This window comes from Diospyros lotus, chromosome 1 (assembly GCF_014633365.1).
Source record: "Diospyros lotus cultivar Yz01 chromosome 1, ASM1463336v1, whole genome shotgun sequence".
Taxonomy (NCBI): domain Eukaryota; kingdom Viridiplantae; phylum Streptophyta; class Magnoliopsida; order Ericales; family Ebenaceae; genus Diospyros; species Diospyros lotus.
The window spans coordinates 19,799,085-19,820,304 of NC_068338.1; the positions used below are offsets into that span (position 1 = coordinate 19,799,085).

At 39.1% G+C, this 21,220-nt stretch overlaps 1 protein-coding gene across 9 annotated transcripts in view; it reads left to right on the forward strand.

The window, feature by feature from the left end:
- Window positions 1–21,220, forward strand: part of LOC127798213 (probable peptide/nitrate transporter At3g43790) — a 94,958-nt gene that overhangs the window by 54,227 nt on the left and 19,511 nt on the right. For all 9 annotated transcript variants that reach the window (XR_008022353.1, XM_052331667.1, XM_052331606.1 and 6 more), the window contains 3 exons: window positions 13,841–13,928; window positions 20,449–20,534; window positions 20,637–20,744. Coding sequence is in view for 8 of the 9 variants with exons in the window: in XM_052331667.1 (XP_052187627.1) it covers window positions 13,841–13,928; window positions 20,449–20,534; window positions 20,637–20,744 (282 nt within the window). In the remaining variant the exon portion in view is untranslated. The remainder of the gene's footprint in view (window positions 1–13,840; window positions 13,929–20,448; window positions 20,535–20,636; window positions 20,745–21,220) is intronic.

A 21,220-nucleotide genomic window follows, 5' to 3' on the forward strand; every position in this document is an offset into this window, starting at 1 on the left:
ACACTTTCCCTCAAGATGGTGAGTGAATGTCTTGCATTCCAATCTTGCTTGTTAATCTCTAACATATGGTGTTGGGAAGTCCCTTTGTGAGAATGTCGGCAAGTTGATCATCGATGGACACAAACGGGGTGCAAATTAGGCCACTATCAAGTTTCTCCTTTATGAAGTGTCTATCAACTTCAACATATTTTGTTTGATCATGTTGTACCGGGTTATGAGCAATGTTGATGGATGACTTATTATCACAGTAGAGCCTCATAGGTTCCTTCCACTTGATTATCTTAAGCCATAGTAATTCACATATTCCCAAGGCCATTGATCTGAACTCAGCTTCTGTGCTTGATCTAGCTACAACATTCTATTTTTTACTTCTCCATGTCACAAGATTACCTCTTAGAAATGTGTAATATCTTGATGTTGATTTTCTATTGACAATCGACCCTACATAGTCTGTATCAGTATAGGCCTCAAGAGACTGCTCTTCCCCTTTCTTAAACAATATTCCTTTTCCAAGTGTCCCCTTTCAATATTGCAGAATCTTATGTATTGTTTGAGATGTATTTCTTTAGGATTATGTATGAACTGGCTTATCACATTCACAACATAAGATATGCTTGGCCTCGTATGTGACAAGTAAATAAGCCTTCCAACGAGCCTTTGATAGGACCCTTTATCCACTGCACCATCTTCTCGGACATCTCCAAGTCAGTTATTAGGCTCTATGGGTGTATTAGCAACTTTACTTCCCAGCTTACCAATTTTAGTCAACAAGTCTAAGATGTATTTCTGTTAGGATATGAAGATCCCTTACTTAGAGTGTGCAACCTCAATACCCATAAAATATTTCAACCTGTCCAGCTCTTTAAGTCCGAGTGGTTTACAAATAGAATATGATCACCTTGGTTCTGTTTGTACCCCATACCATGCATTACCTTGGTGAATTGCCTAAACCATGCTCTCGGTGATTACTTCAATCCATATAGAGCCTTTTTCAACCTGCACACCACGTCTTCCCCTGTCTTTGATCCAAAGCCTGACAGTACTTCCATATAGATCTCCTCCTCAAGGTCTCTATGCAAGAACACTTTCTTGAAATCAAACTATTGCAATTAGAATTTGTGGCGAGTTTTTAGATTGACACAAGGTTGGTGAATAGCTTAGGGACATGAAGAACATTTTTGAGGGTGAGTTGACTATTTATGAGGACATCCCCTTGGCTGGCCACAATTGTTAACGAGCCATCTGCAATGGTTATTTTCCTAGTACTAAGACATTGTGTATAAGAAATAAATATGTGGGAAGAACAAGTCATATGATCTGTGGCTCCTAAGTTAATTATCCAAGCATTTGGAGGGCTATATCTAAAGCATGAAGGACATGAGAAGAGGAAGATATACCTGTAAAGGTAAAAGTGCAAGTACTTGTCCCAATTTTCTTCTCCAATGATCCCAATAGACTTCTTAATTTTTCAATATCCTCCCTATTGAGCTCCACTAGACTTGACTGTTCTTGGGGTCTTCCTTCAGCTGGCTACTGTATACTGGTTGTGAGAAAATAATTAGGAGAAAAAAACTTAAAAGATTAGACTCTCTTAGCTTACTATTTATAATAAGTATTATGGGCCTTAATCTACGAGCTTAACCTATAGCTAATTCCAAGGCCTAATAATTACAAATAAAACACACATAAAATATGTACAATTATACTAATAATTCTAATACTCCCCCTCAAGCTGGAGTATAGATATCATATGCACCAAGCTTGTTACAAATATATTATACTCGATGACCCTTTAGAGACTTAGTGAAGACATCTACAAGTTGATCGTTAGAGTTAACAAACTCTGTAACAATAACACCTTAAGCCAACTTCTCTCTAATAAAGTGACAATCGATTTCAATATGCTTGATCCGTTCATGGAACACTGGATTGAAAACAATGTGCAAGGCAATCTGATTATTACAAACAAGTTTTATAGGGGACTGTAGAAATATTTTATTGGTAGAATATATGCTAAGCATATTCTTCTTTCTTTTTATTATTATTCTTGTCTTTCATATTGTACCCTTCCTCTTTAAATACGAGAGAGGAATCCATGTATCTTTGAGATTACAAAAAATAAAGAAATATTTTTCTCATCTCCCTTAGTTTTCATGGTATCAGAGCAAGGTTCCTAGAACTTGTTCTTTCTCCCGACCTTCATCGTTGGTTAACCTACCCTCATTTAACGAAGGGTCTCTTTGGGTTCCTCTGTCGGAACCGATCACCGCTGCCACTGGAGCTGCCAACTAGAAGCTAAGCGCAAGGAGCAGAGAAGACGAAAGGTCTCCTTCCATACTCAAGAATCGACCACTGCCAACCAAGATCTGACCTCGGTTGTAGCCGCCGCCGTGTCCTAAGGCTGCTCCCGCTCCAGTCGTGCTGTCGTCGCTGTCGACCAGATCTATCTTCGGCCACCGTCATCAAATCCGACCATTTTGCGTCAAGATCTAGCCACCATCGGTCGCGTTTTCGCTAGATCCGTCAGCCACCACAGCTGTCATCCATTATTGGTCGTCGTCGCGTTCCTTTTGGCCACTGACGTTCAAATCTGGCCCATCGTTGCCTCCTCAAATCCGGTTGATGTTTGCCACTCCACTACCGCCAACGGCCACCTTCGCCTCCGCCACCGTCGGCCCAGTCTTCCGCACCACTGTTGCTGCCTCGTCCTAAGGTCACCGACAACGTCCTCGTGGGTTGAATCGTCCTCGTTGGTCGGTTGTATCTGTTCTCTTCGACAGAAGATCTTAAGTCTGCCATTGTTGGCTGTTTAGCGAACCCGAATCTCAATTCTGATCTGATCCAAATCTGGTTTAACCCGTTTGGCTGCTCCAAACCTATTACAAAGTGTCAGCCTGTTTCAGATCTATTTGTTTGCCCAGATTTGGTACTTTTGATTTGTCTTCAATTGGGTTTCTCATTTAAATGATTTGATATTGTTCAGGGTTATTTAATGGCTACGTTGAAATACGATATTCCTCTGTTGGACTCTTTAATCAATCAACCACAAGCAAGAACCTTAAGAAAAGAACAGCTCGTTCAAATTCTGAAACTACTACAATCTAATCTGTTACCGGGTACACTTAATTGTTCTTTGGCCCATTCAGGTAAAACTTCTTTACCTTGTCAAGTTTCTTAAAATCTACTCCGTGGATCATTGATTCAGGGGTATTTGATCACATGACTACCTTGTCCAATCTATTCGATTCATATACTCCTTGTTCAGGTAGTGAAAATAAGAATAGCAGATGACAATTTTTCTTCCCTTGCTGGCAAAGGCCTCGTTAAAATCTCTGAAAGTATAGATCTTCAATTAGTACTTCATGTTCCTAAACTTACTTGTAATCTTTTGTCGGTCAATAAACTCAAAAGATTTTAACTATCATATTATCTTTCTTCAAATCTTATTGCCTATTTCAGGACTAGAACTCGAGGAAGACAATTAGCAGTGCTAGAGAGATAAACGGACTTTATTATTTCAATGAGGATTTCTTCGGTAATAAAAAAGCTCACGGATTGAGTGGTAATAGTTCAATTTCTGTTTCTAATTCAATAATGCAATGGCATCTTAGGTTAGGCCATCCTAGCTTTCCTTATTTAAGACACTTGTTTCCTAAATTGTTTAAAGGAGTGGATTGCTTTATGTTTCAATGTGAAAGTTGTCATTTGTCTAAAGATCATCGTGTTAAATTTATTCTCAAACCTTATCATCCTTCAAAACCATTTTATTTGATCCATAGTGATGTTTGGGGACCCTCAAAAGTTACCACTTCATCTAGTAAAAGATGGTTTATAACTTTTATCAATAATCATACTAGACTACGTTGGGTTTACTTGCTTAACAAGAAATCCAACGTAGTAAGGGTTTTCAAAGATTTCTTTTACATGATCGAAACCCAATTTCAAACAAAAATTTGTATTTTTTGATCTGATAATGGAATAGAGTACTTCAATGAATGTTTAGGGGATTTTTTGAAAGAGAGATATTTTACATCAATCAGCATGTCGTGAAACTCCTCAGCAGAATGGCATAGCTGAACGAAAAAATAGACATTTACTTGAGGTAACTAGGGCTATTATGTTTTCTACGAATGTTTTGAAATACCTCTAGGGAGATGTTTTAACTGCTTGCTATTTAATCAATAGGATGCCCACTCGAGTTTTAAACTTTGAGACACCTTTAAATTCCATAAAAAGACTTTTCCTATGTGCCGGTTGTACTTTGAGCTACCTTTAAATTTTTTTGGATACGCTTGCTTTATTTACATTCCACAAATTTTTAGATCCAAAATGGATTCAACGGCTGAAAAATGTGTTTTTGTTAGTTATGCTCCCAGGAAAAAAGAGTACAAGTGCTTTAATCCTTTGATAAAGAAAACTCACATAAGCATGGATGTGTTTTTCATGGAGAATCGACCCTATTTTACCAAAAATCATCTTCAGGGGGAGAATAATGTAAAAGAAGAAAATTTTTTGAAAAATTCTGAACCTGTCGAAGAAAATAATTTTTTGAAAATTATTGAATCTCTTCCAAATATGTTTGATATGATTGACACTCCACTCGAGTCTGATAAACAATCCAAGGAAACTAGTGCCCAAAACAATAAAGAACAGGATGCATCTAGTTCATAGGTGTCAAGTATAATGGAGTTGGAACCAAGGGGAGAATTACTACAAACGGGTGAAAGCAATCCAAAACCTGAGCTTCAGTTTTATATTAAAAGAAAATGTCAGAGAAATACTATTGATTCGAATATTCCTCCAGTAATTGAGCAGTTGGCATTTTCAAATGATGGTCCTTCTTCCACTCAGGGTAATTCTAAACTTGCTCCTTCAAATTCTTCCTCATTTAACTTGTCTGATCCTAATGTCCCCATTGCCACTAGAAAATGAGTAAGATCTTGTATAAACATCCTATTGCCAAATACCTGTCCTATCAAAAACTATCTAATAACCATAAGGCATTTCTTACAAATATTTCTAACTTACATGTACCAAGAACAATTCAGGATGCCTTAGGTGATCTAAATTGGAAGCTAGTAGTAAAGGAGGAGATGAATGCTCTTAAAAAAAACAAGACTTGGGAGATTGTGGAACTACCAAAAGGCAAGATAACTGTAGGTTGTAAATGAGTTTTCACTGTAAAATGTAAGGCAGATGGAAGCATAAAGAGGTACAAGGCAAGACTTGTTACCAAGGGGTCCACCCAAACATATGGCATCGACTATCAAGAGATCTTTGCTCTAGTGGCAAAGATAAACTCTATTTGAATCCTTCTCTCTCATGCGGTGAATTTTGATTAGCCTCTAGACCAACTTGATGTAAAGAATGCCTTCCTAAATGGCAATTTGGAGGAAGAAGTATATATGGACCTCCCACCTAGATTTGAGAAGAATCTCGATACCAACAAAGTATGGAGTCTAAAAAAATCCTTATATGGTTTGAAACAGTCTCCAAGAGTGTGGTTTAAAAGGTTTGGAAAGGCAATAAAAAGCTATGGTTATACTTAGAGTCAAGCAAACCACACAATGTTCTTCAAGTACTCTGATAACTGTAAGAAGGTTATTTTAATTGTCTATGTGGATGATATAATAATGATTGGTGATGACAGGGGAGAGATTGAAGAACTTAAGAGGAAACTAGCACATGAATTTGAGACCAAGGACATAGGACCCCTAAAGTATTTCCTTGGAATGGAGTTTGCAAGATCTAGAGAGGGAATCTTTGTCAACCAACCTAAGTATGTCCTGAATTTATTCAATGAAACAGGAATGCTCTAGTGCAAGATAGTTGAAACTCCCATCGAACCTGTAACATCCCGCTCGAGCGATAGGAAGAACCGGAACAACTTACCCTGATGGGCCTACACGAACTTCCCAGGGGGTCACCCATCCTTGGATTGCCCCAGGTCAAGCACGCTTAACTTGGGAGTTCTTTGCCAACATTCAGCCCAAAAGGTATCCAGCTGGTGTTGTTTTCTTTCTTACACTATTCTCGATATATACTAACTTCTCTGGGCTCTCGGGGTATTACATTCTCCCCCCTTAAGCACATGACGTCCTCGTCATGCTACCTTACAACTGGTCCCAGACCTTCTCCCCTTGGGGGCTGCCATCCTAGAAGCCTGCCAGAAGCCGCTCCTTGTACAGGCCCTCAAGCCCCGGCGCCACTCCCCGCCCTCATCGGACCGCTTTCGCCAAGGGTCGGCTCTGATACCACCTGTAACATCCCGCTCGAGCGATAGGAAGAACCGGAACAACTTACCCTGATGGGCCTACACGAACTTCCCAGGGGGTCACCCATCCTTGGATTGCCCCAGGTCAAGCACGCTTAACTTGGGAGTTCTTTGCCAACATTCAGCCCAAAAGGTATCCAGCTGGTGTTGTTTCCTTTCTTACACTATTCTCGATATATACTAACTTCTCTGGGCTCTCGGGGTATTACAGAACCTAATTTGAATCTACAACCTATCGAAGCCAAAGATGTGGTAGAAAGGGAGAAATTTCAAAGGCTTATGGGAAGACTCATCTATCTGTCCCACACTTGACCTAATATAGTATTTGCAGCAAGTGTAGTAAGTCAATTTATACACTCACTAGGTTCACAACATTTTGAAGCTACCTATAGAATTCTAAGGTATCTAAAGGGAACTCCTGGAAAAGGTTTACTCTTTAGAAAATGTAGGCATCTTTACATAGAGGCTTATATAGATGTAGACTGAGTAGGCAGTGCTACTGATAGAAGATCTACATTGGACTACTGCACCTTTATGGGAGGTAATCTTGTCACTTGGAGGAGCAAGAAACAAAATGTGGTGGCCAGAAGTAATGTTGAAGCTAAATTTCGTTTAGTTGCCCACAAAATTTGTGAGGTCATGTGGATAAAGAGACTATTAGAGGACTTAAGGGTCTTTGCTTCCGTACCGGCTAAGGTTTATTGTGATAATAAAGCTGCGATTTCCATCGCCCATAACCCAGTACTCCATGACTGAACTAAGCATGTAGAGGTGGATAAACACTTTATTAAAGAGAAAATTGATAATGGAGTAATTTGTATGCCCTACATTCCAACAGTTAATCAAGTTGCCGATATTCTTACAAAGGGTTTGCACAAAAATCAATTTGAAAAACTAGTGAGCAAGCTAGCCATGAAAGATATCTTCAAGCCAGCTTGAGGGGGAATGTAGAAATATTTTGTTGGTGGAGTATATGCTAAGCATATTCTTCTTTCTTATTCTTCTTTCTTTTTATTATTATTCTTGTCTTTCATATTGTACCCTTCCTCTTTAAATACAAGAGAGGAATCCATGTATCTTTGATATTACAGAAATAGAGAAATATTTTTCTCATCTCCCTTAGTTTTCAGGGACACTTCACAAAACTTGAGTTCTTACTAGAGTTGTTTAAGCTAGATGAGCTCACAAGTTTCATTAACCATAGCCCGATACTCTGCCTCTACACTGGATCTAGCTACTAAATTTTGTTTCTTACTTTTCCAATAAATTAAATTTTCTCTCAGAAGAACACAATACCCAAAGGTTGACCTACGATCAGATAAAGATCCTGTCCAATTTGCATAGCAACAAATATCTATGTATCCCTTATCCTCATAGAGTAACCCTTCACCCGATGCTCTTTTGATGTATCTCAGAATTCATATAACAGTATCCTAGTGAGAATCACGTGAAGAACTGAGAAACTGACTAACTACACTCACAACAAAAGCAATGTCAGGATGAGTGACTGTGAGATAGTTCAACTTGCTTACCAGTCTTCGATACTTTGGAAAGAGCTCCCTTTGTCCCAGCAAGAGTTTGACATTTGGATCCATTGGAGTGTCAACCGGTTTGCAATTCACCATACCAGTTTCTTTTAAGATGTCAAGTGCATATTTCATCTGAGAGATTGAGATACCATCTCTTGATTGTGCAACTTCAATACCCAAGAAATATCAGAGTTTGCCCATGTCTTTGGTTTGAAAGTGCTGATATAGATGTTCCTTCAGTTTTTGTATGCTGACCTGATCACTCCCTGTAATAACAATATTATCCACATAAACAAGGTAGATGCATAAAGAAGAGGAGTGTTGATAGAAAACTGAATGATCAGCTTCACTCTAGGTGAGACCAAATGCTTGAACCACAATGCTAAACTTGTCGAACCACACTCGTGGAGATTGTTTCAGACCATAGAGAGACTTTTTGAGTTTGCAGACTACATTGGACTCCCCCTGAGCAACAAAACCAGGTGGTTTCTCCATATAAACTTCCTCCTGCAAATCACCATGGAGAAAGGCATTTTTAATATCCCATTGATAGTGCGGCCAATGACACATGATAGTCATAAAAAGAAATAAGCAAATAGAGGCTATCTTAGCAACAAGAGAGAAGGTATCACTGTAATACAACCCATAGATCTATATAAAGCCTTTGGCAATCAAGTGAGCCTTAAGACGACCCACCTGTCCATCAGGGCCCACTTTAGGGGTGATCACTCACTGATAACTAGCAAAAGTCTTTCTTGGTGGTAAAGGCACGAATGTAAGACTGCAATCTCATCTAACATAGCCTAGCGCCAACTAGGATGCGACATGGCTTCACCTGTGGTTTTAGGAACAGAAATAGAGGAAAGACTCGAAGCAAAGGCACTATAAGCAGATGACAAACTATCATAGCACAAAAAGTTATAGCGAGGGTGTGGATTACGAGTAGACTATGTACCTTTGTGGAGAGTAACAAGAAGGCTATTTGGCTTAAGATCCATGGCAGGAGGAACCACTGACAGAGAGAGTAAATCAAGAAAGTCCTGTTCGGGAGGAATGCTAGCGCGGGCAATGGGCTGAGGACGATGATGATATGTAAGAAGTGGAGGATCCGTGGAATGTGGACCTAAAAATGGTAGTGGGGTGTCCACAGAGGAGGAGACAAACGGACCCAAAGAGGGTAGTGGAAGAGAAGAAAAAGGAATAGGCAATACCTAGTCAAGACTCTGTGAATCGGGCTAAGCAACCGAGAAGAAAGATTATTGTTCAAAGAAGGCGACATCAGCGAACATAAGATAATGGTTCAGCTTTGGAGAGTAACACTTATAGTCTTTCTACAACTAGGAGTAGCCGAGAAAGATACACTTGAGAGATTTTGGTAGCAAGTTTATCCTATCCAGGTGAAAAAGAATGCACAAAATAGATACATTCAAATACACGAAGGGGAACATTGTAAAGTGGATGTGTAGAGAACAAAAGAGAATGAGGAATTTTGTCCTATAACACTGAAGATGGCGTGCGATTTATTAGATAACATGCAATAAGAACATCTCCCCAAAATTTGGTGGGAAGATTGACATGTAAAAGTAGTGTCCGTGTAGTTTCAGTGAGATGGTGATTTTTACGCTTAGTAACACTATTTTGTTGAGGTGTGTAAAGACATGAAGATTGATGCAAGATGCCATTAGTAGTTATGAAAGTAGTAAATTGAGAGGAAAAGTATTCAAGGGCATTATCACTATGTAAAGCATGTATGGAAACTCCAAACTGTGTTTTTATTTCAACAGTAAATGTTTGAAAGGTAGAAAACAATTCGAACTGACTCTTCCTGGGAAACAACCACGAGAGAAGTCATCAATAAAAGTAACAAAATATGAAAAATCTAGAGTAGAGTTAACTCGACTAAGCCCTCATACATTAGAGTGCACAAGGGAAAAGGGAGCTCAGCCCTATTATTAACGTGACTAGAAAAAGAACTACAAGCGTGTTTACCACGCTGACATGACTCACAATTAAAAGTAGATAATGATGACAAACTAGAAACTAATTTCTTCAATTTAGAGAGGATGGGATAATCAAGACGAGAGTGGAGAAGGTCTGGGGAAGCCACACTAGTGCAAGCTACCAAGGAACTAGGCACATCAAGATGATAGTGGCCCCCTAATTCACGCCCGAAGCCAATTGTTCGCTCCATACCCCGGTCCTACACACAAACAGAAGTGGAAGTAAAGGTTATTAAACAGTCTAGTTCTCTAGTAAGCTGACTAACAGAAAGCAAATTAAAAGGACTACGTGGGACATAAAGCACAAAATTTAAAGAGAAAGAGGAGGTAGGAGAGGTTTTCCCTATCCCTTTAACTGGCGTTTTGGTGCCATTTACAAGAGTGATTGTTGGTAAACGTTTAGAAAAGGTAAGGGTAGAGAAAAGATCTTTATTACCACACATGTGATCGGTGGCGCTTGAGTCCAAAATCCAAGACCCATTAGAAGGGCTTTGAGTAACACAAGCCATGGGATTACCAGTGGATTGCTAAGATGCCTAGGATTTCAAGAAAGCCTGATAGTCAGAAGCAAATAGGATTACCGTCAAAGGGCCCGATGCTGGACTAGGGTCACTTTGTGCAAAGTGAGCTGCCCAAGATGTTTGATATGCAAGAGGGGTAGCTAGTCTACCATGCTGCTTCCAACACTTGTCTTCCTCATGTCTCTTTTTTTTTTGCAAAAGTTGCATTGAGGACGAGAGCAGCTACCGAACCGACCCTGATCACCACCTAAAGTCTAAGATATAAGAGCAGAGGCCTTGGGAGGGGTACCTGTAAAAGCACTAGTAGAGGAAGAATTGCCTTCCATATTAAGTAATCTTTTGTATGTATCTTTCATAGTAGGGTTAGTGGACCTAGTCAAGATCTGATGGCAGACAGCCTCGAACTCGGGCTTAAAACCGAATAAAGTAAAGACCATGAACAGTTTTTCCTGTTGAGAATCATGAGTGGCTTTGGAAGCAGCGTATGGAAGAAGAGCTTCAAACTTCTGCATGAGAGAATGCATCTAGTGCAGATAGGATTCCATAGATTGACTCTGTTGGATGTTCTTGATAAAGTGGACAACAGTATAAAGACGTTGAATGTTATTGGCATAACATTCAACGACTTCCTTCCAAACTTCAAAACAAGTTTTAAACGGCCGAAAGAGCTGCAGAACAGATCGGTCAATGGAATTCTATAAAATATTACACGATTGAGCCTTAACCCGGTCCCATTTAGCCTTGTTGGATGCATTAACATCCTTTACCTTCTTGGTAAGATGGTTTGCTTGTCCCTATACCCCTTGAACCACATCTTGATAGATGTTGCCCGTGAGAGATAGTTGGCAGACCCTATCAACTTGTCATAGGTGATAACAAGGGTCCCTATATTGGAAATGGTGAAGGGTTGAGATGCAAATAAGGCACCTGGAATAGAGTTGGCATCACTCAAGGACGACATGGTGGGGTTCAAGCGAATAGACTGAAACTTCGGTGTTTAAAAAACTGTTGGGTAATTGATACACACAAATTAGGATGGTTTTTGGGAAAATGGACCCCAGGGATGAGTTTAGGAGGCTTTGTCAAGGTTTCGATGAGAAGATGGCAAAATTTCAGTGATGCACGTGCTCCCACACACCGGCGCGTGGCGATTGGCCAAAAAAAGTTAGACAACGTATGGCAACTCTAGCAATGATAGGTCTTTTGTGGTCGGCCGATTTGACAATAGCAAACCCTATGGTGGCAATAGTGACATTAGAGTTCAAGCCTTGACAGTGGAGTGAGGAGAGAGAAAAAGTGGATTTTTTTAGGGTTTGGAGACCATTGGAAAAGATACACAACGGCAACTTAGGGTTTTTCTCATTGGTTGCTTTGATACCATGTGAGAAAATAATTAGGAGAGAAAAATCTAATAGATTAAACTCTCTTAGCTTACTATTTATAATAAGCATGATGGGCCTTAATTTACGAGCTTAACCTATGGCTAATTACAAGACCTAATAATTACAAATAAAACACACATAAAATATATACAATTATACTAATAATTCTAATATTGACCACATAAACCTACCCCTGTCCTCTTGGTTGTCCATTCTTAGGAGGCTTACCATGAAGCTTCCAACACTTTGCCATGGTATGATAGGGCTTCCTACAATAAGTACACTATAAAGAGTACTTGTTGTTCACTTTTGATGAATCAGATGGCTTCTTATCCTCTCTACATTGCTTGTTTGAGCCCGGATTCTTCATAGTTGCAAGAGTTGAACTATCTGCAGCAGTTGCCTCAAGCATCACTCCTCTTTGTCCTTTCTTAGTACACACAATTGCGATTGTCTCATTTAGGGAAGGCTGGTCTTCCTTTCCAATGATTTGCACTCTAACTGCAACAAACTCCAGATTTAGTCTAACAAGAAAGTCATAAATTCTTTCTTTTTGAACAAACCCTTTTTGTAAAGTTGCATGATCATTGCACTTCATCTGAATGCGTTTAGAATGGTCCATCTCTTGCCACAACATTTGCAAAAGGTTGGCATATTCAGTGATTGACCGAGATCCTTGCTTGGTGGCTGCCACTTTTGTCTTGATCTCATAAATTTGAGCAGCATCATGAACTTTGGAATATGTGAGTTTGACTGCGTCCCAAATCTCCTTAGCAGTGCCCAAGAACATAACTGTGTCACTGATTTCTGACAACATGGAGTTCCACAACCAAGACATTACCAATGAGTCTTCCTCATCCCAGGCTGCATATGTAGGATTATCCTTCTTAGGCCCGATTCCGAGTAGGTGACTCAGCTTCCCTTTGCCTTTTAGAAATGTGCGGATTAATTGAGACCACTGCAAGTAATTCTTTCCATTCAGTCTATATGCTGCTTGAATGTTCTGCAACTCCACTCTTGAAGCTGTGTCGTTACTTCCAACAAAAGGTGCCTCTGTTGTATTGCTTGACTCGATTATGTCCATCATGATTTCAAGGGTTTGAGGGTGATATTGAAGTGGATTGGAGGACGACACTGGTTACCAAAGTCGCAGAACCTAGGGCTCTAATACCATGTTGAAAACTGAACCAGAAAGCTATTCTCTAAAATAGCAGAAAGAACAAAAGCAGTGCCCAATTCTAGGAATACGAACTTAGGGCTCTAATACCATGTTCAAAACTGAACCAGTAATCCAATCTATTCTCTTAGGGAAGCATTCCCCGAATATATATAGTTGGTGATGAAGAATAAAACATAAAGCTAATCTTTAAAGGAAAATGCTATTGGTACACCTTTGTGTACACCTTGGGCTACATAAAGGTGTACTAATGATAAAAAAGTCCCTCATGAGGCGCATAGAGGCGCATGTGAGGCGTGGGGTATTTTGGTCATAATACCCCTTTATGTAGCCTAAGATATACAAAAAAGGTGTACATCTAGCATGATTCATCTCTAAAATAGAAAATTACCTAAACCTAATTTCCTATAATTGAGTCTACTGAAATTAGGAAACAAAGAATTGAAGAATAAACTGAATCAAATCCTTAACAGCCTGTAATATAATCAACCAAAAATATAACAATGCTGAAAAGCTAGAAGCCTCTTTTCCAGCCTTTTTCCTTCTCTTTTTCTTTTTGGCTTTATTTATATCAGCTATCCCATCACATATATATCCATCATCAGAACAGGGCTCCAAATTGCCATATTACTTTCGACAATGTGCTTCTACTAAAACACTTGCTGCACATTTCCAGCCTCTGTTCATCTCTCTTGGGTAGGAAAATTCACCTATTTATTTATCAACCAAATCCCAAAACAAATTGAACCATGGACTCAATGCCTTCACATAATTGTTTCTGGTACATACTTGCTCCTGTATTATGAATTTCATATATTTTATTCTTTTTTTGTTTTTTCCCCTCATCTTATCAAGCATCGGTAATAACAACAACAAAAATTAGAATAGGAGTTTGTTACTTAATATCACAATTGTTCTTTCATTCACTGAGGGTGTCATCTTTGGGATTGCTTGCAGATATTCTCATTGTGGGCAGTTAGTGACAAAAAATATGGTGGCTTGAGTTTTTCTTCACAAGAGGTTGGTGAAGTTTTGGCTATCTCAGGTATCATACAACGAATTGCAGCATAACTGTTAGCAAAAATTTTACCATTTAGGTGCATGAATTTATCCAAGATTTTTGATTAAAAGAGGATGCACATATTGAATGAGGCTTCCCACTTCACTTGGGTTGGGGGAGGGTTGTCTTTTATACACAGCCTTACCAGCCTTACATTTTTAGCAAAAATGATGTTTCAACAACTGGAACACATGACTTTCCAAATCGCAACCTGACAGTTGCTACCAAGATTCTTGATTCTGTAAAGAAACTATTTTTCTGATATATTTTGGAGTTCAAAATTATTCTTTTAAATTATATATATATATTTTTTTTTGATCAAAGATAAATGTATAAAGATCAAAAGAACTGTATAAGTACACTGGGCATACCTAGGAAAACAATTAGTGACCCATAGAGAGGGCCTCAAACTGAATCAAAACATGAGGATACAAAGTAAAAGTGACCCTGTATACTTGTGTTTTGATCCTACGGATGACAAAATCAATACAAGGCATATTGTCTTCAAAAATCTTCCTATTCCTTGTGTTCCAAAGGTAGTAAACAGTGCAGGCAAGAGCAATCCTCTTGACCTTGGCTTGCCACGATGATCCTCGAGCTTCTTTCTTTAACCATTTTAAAGCACTTGGAATAGTGCTCATGAGCCTCGATAGTCCCAGCCATTCACGGATGCTGCCCCAAACTGATTTGCTGAAAGGGCATTGAAAGAATAGGTGACTGTTGGTCTCCACATCAGTCCCACATAGTGCACAATTTCTGTCAATATCAAGATAAAGCAGCCTGTCCCTCGTAAGAAGCTTTGCTTTGGCAGCCAGCCAAAGGGTGAAAGCATGCTTAGGCACCACACTCGGGTGCCATACATCAGATGCCCAGACCCTCAAAGGGCCTTTGTCGCGAAAGAAATTATAAACGGCCGAGATGAAGAAGCGACCATTGTTGACCCAGCTATCTAAGCAAGCTATGGCAGCATCATTAGACCCTGCTTCTAGCAGAATTTTGTCCCTTATCCAGCGTAGCTTCTTAAGAAGAGGGGAGTCATCACTTCTGCCAGACCATGCCCACACGGACTGTCCCTTGAGATATTCATGAGATACCCATTTGACCCAAAGAGAATCCTTCTTTTGATGGATGTCCCACAGAGATCTGGCAAGAAGGGCAAGGTTCCAAACTTTAATATCTTTGAAACCGAGACCACCTTCTTTTTTTAGGCAAACAGGTGTCTTTCCAAGGCACAAGAGGGTGCTTGGAGTTCCAAAGGAATTCACGGCATAAACGGATGATGCGAACAATAACCGCTAAAGGAATAGGCAAGATGGAGAGCCAAAAACTCTCTACACCTTGAAGCACAGCACGAATTAATTCTGCCCTGCCAGCATAAGATAGAGAGGCGGAGGACCATGCACTGGTGAAGGCTGCCATTTTGTCCACAAACGGGGCATAATGTGAGACTTTGAGCTTTTTAGCCGCAAGAGGGATACCAAGATATCTAAATGGCATGGACCCATTGGGAAAACCAGTTAGGCTTCGAATATCTTCAAGATCGAGACCCGCTATGCCAGCAGTGTATAGGCTGGATTTAAGGGCATTTGCTGAGAGGCCTGAAACAGCCCCAAATCCATTGAGGCAGTCTATGAGAATTTTTATAGAAATGGGGTCACCCCTTGCCATAAGAAGCAGGTCATCCGAAAAAGCTAGATGCGTGATCCTCTTATCACCACACTTGGGATGGAAATTGAATTCTGAATTATTGGTTGCCACTTTGATGGACCTGGAAAAATACTCAAGGCAGCAAACGAATATGAAGGGGGACAGAGGATCTCCTTGGCGAAGCCCTTTTCTCCCTTGGAAAAACCCGTGCAAGCTGCCATTAATCATAAGGGAAAAAGAGGTTGAGACGCACTGCATGATCCACCCAATAAATTGCTGGGGAAAACCCAAACCGGATAGAGCAGCCTCGATGAAGACCCAACTGACGGAATCAAATGCTTTGTGAAGATCAACTTTGATCATGCAACGCGAAGAGATCCGCTTCCTGTTATATTTCCTGAGAAGCTCTTGGGCAAGATGAATGTTCTCAACCAAGCCCCTCCCCTCAATAAAAGCAGCTGAGCACGATCAATGATTATGTAGTAGGGAATCTACCCCTTCTGGGGTTTTTGTATTGGTTTGTCACTTTGTTAAAGCTTTAGTTTGTGCATGTGCAATGTTTATACATGCACATGCGCACACTAAACTTAAGGTGTAATAACACAGAATGAGAATGCACAACAAACATAATTATAATGGAGAAGCACACATAGCAAGGTGTGAATGAAAGCTCTCATGCTATGCTAAGTTACCTTTGCAAAATTTTTATGCCACTAGGAAGAGGGTCTAATAATGTAAGTCGAACTTTTGAATGTGCAACTTGTACATGGGTAGTCTAAATGAAGGTGCACTAACTCATGGAACCAAAAGTGCATAACAAGCACATGAATAAATGGGATAAATATATAAGAATAACCCCTATTGGAACTAGAGCTTTGGTTCCATTTTAGATTGTGGAGTCCCATCTCCTCTAAAAGATTAAGCTATTGGAGAGAGTGGTAACTATAGCTTTCATATTATTATTTTTACTCTTACCTGTATTAAAGTACTACTCTTACCTATTAATAAGTATCTCCCTCTTTCTTTTTTATCACACACCCCTCTATGGGTTGTGTGATTGGCCTTGAACCCTAAGTCAACACTTAAAGTTCATGAAGCCTACGCTTTCATCCAGTTTATTACTAAGGAAAATAACCAATGTTCATAAATGAAATAACCAAAACAACATTCCATATAAATCCTTAAAGTTCACATAATTGAATTAACTAACAATAACTGAAATCTAAGCTAGCCTAACTGAGTACACTTGTAAATCCTCCGGTTCTAGTCCACACCTAGCCCCAATTAATCCTGTTCACCTGAAAATTGTTGGAACAGGGGTGAGCTTAAAGCTCAGTGATGGTTACCCTAATAAATCAATATTCAAAATGAAGATTTCATATATATAATAAAACAACATTCAGTGTCAAAGATTCACCAACATTTCCCATGTAATAACAGGTATCACCAACAATAAACATACAACATCTCAACAAATATTTCAATGACAATATGGTCTGGATTCATCATTGCAAGAAGGGACCCAATGCCCTTCCCAATTCTAGCCAATAACTAGACGGTACATCTAGTTCCTAAAGTCCAACACTTGTACAAGGTGACCCAATACTCTTCCTGGATCTAGCCAGTACCCCTAGTGATGTGGGACAATAATGAATTGCAGATAGTTGATGACAAAGAATTGATTAAGAAGAAGACAACGAGAAGAAGAAGAGAAAAGCCAAGCTAGAGAGAGAGAAGAGGAAATCATATTATTCAATCATCCAAAGCTGAATAAAAAGTTATAGTATGTTGCCTATTTAAAGGCAATAAAAAGATAACCTATCTAATAACAACTTATCAAAATATGATTAGAATCTCTAAAATCAAATTTAACTCTATCTAATCACTAAATGAAATAAAATGCTATCATGTAAACAACTATGATAAATCAAAACAGAATATTAGATAAAACCTAATCCAAATCTTATTTTAAAAATCAAAATAGAAAGCACATCAAAATATCCCTATCATTCTCCCTGGTCGGGATAAAAACTCACCCTCAATTTTGTGAATTTAGACTAGACTACTCAAACACCCAATCATAGGGATAGTGGTTGGAAGGCCTTTTAGTGTTGTCTTCTGTATACTCATGTAACTAAAGGTCATATGGGTGATGGTGGTTTTGATGAATTCTGTGTGGCTGTTGATGAAGGAATGTTGTTGTGCAGCCGTTGCTATGTGCTGATGACAATGATGGTTCGGTGATGTAGAACTGATGGAAGCTGATGAAAATTCATAATTGAGTTTTTCTTTGATACCAAATTTGATGCGGGACAGCAAGGCACCACTTGAGGATGGAGAATTGATGAACAAGAAGAAGACAAGAAGAAGAGAAGCTGGAGAAGAGAAGAAGTCCAGAAGAAGAAGAAGCAAGAAGAAGAGAAAAACTGAGAGAGAGAGAGAGAGAGAGAGAGTTCTCGTCCATGCACATTATCCACAATTCAACATCTATACCAATAGCCTAGCCAACACTTCCATAAGCCAACCAGGCATTCACCATTCTAATTTTATATAAGCTTATCCATTCCAGCATTCTAGAGTTCCATTACCAAAGACCCATCATATTGATCTTGGCCCATTTTGAAGGAGCTTCCTATTTGACACAAATGGTTTTGCATTGATTCCAACAGCACGTTATTGCTTTCACATTCATAGCCTCATGAACTCTATTGGGAATATCCATAGCAAGTTGCCTAGGATAGATGAACTTACCGTTCACCATTCAGCCATTCCACTCAAATTGAATATAAGCCTTTGAATTCATTGTTTTCAATTGCAAAACTCCCAATTTTTGTTCTTCAAATTCTCAACCATTCACCTTTGCATTGGTGAGAAAAACATAGGTATAAATTCTTGGTTGGAGCGCTGTCTAATACTTTTCATGGTGACATCCCTAGTGATGTGAATAGTGGTTTCTAGTGTCCTCCAAAAAAGTACAATGTGAAGCAGAAGAGAGTTATTGATGAAATTTTTGAACATTAGTTCAGAGCTGAACTCTGTGGACATGCCAAGCTGACTGCTTCCATGATTTCGACCTACTTAAACGTGGTCATTCCCTCTACTTTAATATGGACCATTGTGGGAGGGATTATTTTGGCTGTGAACCATGTTGCAGAAGTAATAGAGAAGAATTTTACATAATCCTACCTAAACTTCAGTCATTACAAAAGAGAGCAAACTCATTTGGCTACCTTGCACAAAAATGGGTCAACTTCATATCGAATCATGCCAGTTCCAACACTCATTTGGTAGCCAGTAATTAATGCACTTGCCTTCATATCATGTCCTTAATAACCTATGTATAAGCAATTGGACTTCTTTCTCTCTAAAATCCTCCATAAGACTTCTCTAGGAACTTTATCATAAGTTTTTTCTAGATCTATAAACACTATATGCAGTGTTCTAAAAATCGGGCTAGGCGCCCGCCTAGCCGCTAGGCGGCCGCTGGCCGCCCTGAAATTGCCCTAGTCGGGCCTCCTAGGCACCGGCCCGAGTAAACGGCCGACTTGGGCGCCCAGGCGACGCCTAGTCGGCCAACGCGCCTAGGGCTTTTTAGGGCTTTTTTTGCTAAATCATAAATCGAACCTGTTAGCGTCTCCCCCTCTTCACTCTCTTCTCACCTCAACGTTGCTGCCTCAACGCCGCCAAGCTTCATCGACCCGCCAGTAGCTCACCGCCGTTGCTACGTCCAGCTCCATCCTCGCCGCCAAGCTTCATCGTCACCGCCTCTTATCTGTTGCGTCCTCCTCGTCCTCGTTGCCTCAGCGTCGTCGCCCCCACCCCCGTCCTCGCCGTCGAGCCCCATCTCCGCCATGGCAAGCTCCATCTTCGTCGACTCGTAACCTCTCTCTCTCCCTCTCTCCCTCTCTCTCTCTCTCTCTGTGGGTTGTGCGTTTGCTGTGTTTCTGGTTTCTTTTTTATGTTTTTTATTTTATTTCATTTTCTTTTCTATTTATATATAATTATTAGATTTATATTTAATTTTAATTATTAATTATATATATTCTATAATATTTGCAAAAAATCTGCTGCTTGCTTATAGTATATTGATGTTTTTATTATTGATTTATGTTGCATTATTAATGCTTTTCAACTTTGATTTAATTGAAAATAACATCAAATTACATTACAAAATTTAAAAAATAAAAAAAAATAGCAGTTTTCTAGACTCCCCCTAGGCCCCGCCTAGGCGCTAGGCCCCAGCCTGGCACCCGACTAGCGCCTAGCGCTTTTTAGAACACTGACTATATGTGAAACCTTCTGTTTACCTCTATACCTTTCCATTAAGCATCTCAGCAAATATATGACTTCTGTTGTTGGCCCACCTGGCATAAAACCAAATTGGTTTTTTGACACCTTGGTTTCTCATCTTAATCTTTGCTCACTTCATGAAAGGCCTAAATATGTCCTCTGGAATTTCAAGTATGAAATGTATATTCACCTATAAAGGCGTGTTATAACTACTAAACCGACAGATTTAAGTGCTTTGTCAGTGTGTTGATGTCTGCATCACTAGATCACCTTTCGTTTTTATGTTTTAACTGCTTTAGAAGTTGATTGTTGCATTGTCATGTTTTTACTATTGGGTTAGTTGTGAAGGCTGCAAGTTGACACACCTTATCTGAATTTCCCCTGCTGCTCCTAAATTTAAATGTGGATGTGTGATGAAGATTGTATTATACGAGTTTTAAAATATATTTGTTGATAGGAAATAAATATTCTAAAGATCATGAAAACTCATTTCTATTAGTAGGTTTATTTGTGTTTGCAAGATGTTTTCCTTGTTTGCTCCTTTGATTTTTGTCTTGGTTTCTGTTAGGTTTTGGCCTTCTACTTTTTCAGCTATTATTGTATCCATCAATTGAAAAGATGCTTGGGCCACTTGTAGTTACACGGCTATCAGCGGTACAATCTTGAACTTCATCATATTCAAGTTATACAATTTCCCTTTCACATAAGTATTGGATTGTAATCAACTCTCTCTCTCTCTCTCTCTCTCTCTCACAGGTTATATCAATTCCTTTGCTATCAATTTATCCCTACATAGCAATGCTATCAGGTTTAATTCTTCATATGGCAATTAACCTTGCATCCATATTGAGGAACACATTGTCGGTAAGTAAAAATTTTAACTACCATAGTTAATCAAAACAAGATTGAGAAACAACATATAACCTTTTCATTCTTTTATGTGTCTTTCTGATAAAAGATGTATCCATGCTTTTAGCTTATCTAAGTTTCCCTATGTATATGCAGCCCACCTGACCAATTCTTGAATTTCTACATTTTCAATTCAAACTGAAGTACTTTTTACATTTAAGGAGAGAATTAATTTCAAATATTTAGTTTGCTCAACTTTGGTTTGATTTAATTTAATATATAATCAATAGAAGAATGTTCTCAAACCAACAAATATTCTAATAAAAAAGAGTGATTGGTGAAATGTTTGTACATGTGGGATTAAGACTTGTAATTTGCTGTTGTTGTAATGGGAAGATCAAATAATGGTGCTAAAAGATGCTGATGCTTGAAAGAGTTAGTGAAATGATGACTTCTTAGTTTAATAATTTTGGAAAAGCGAGCAAGGCAAA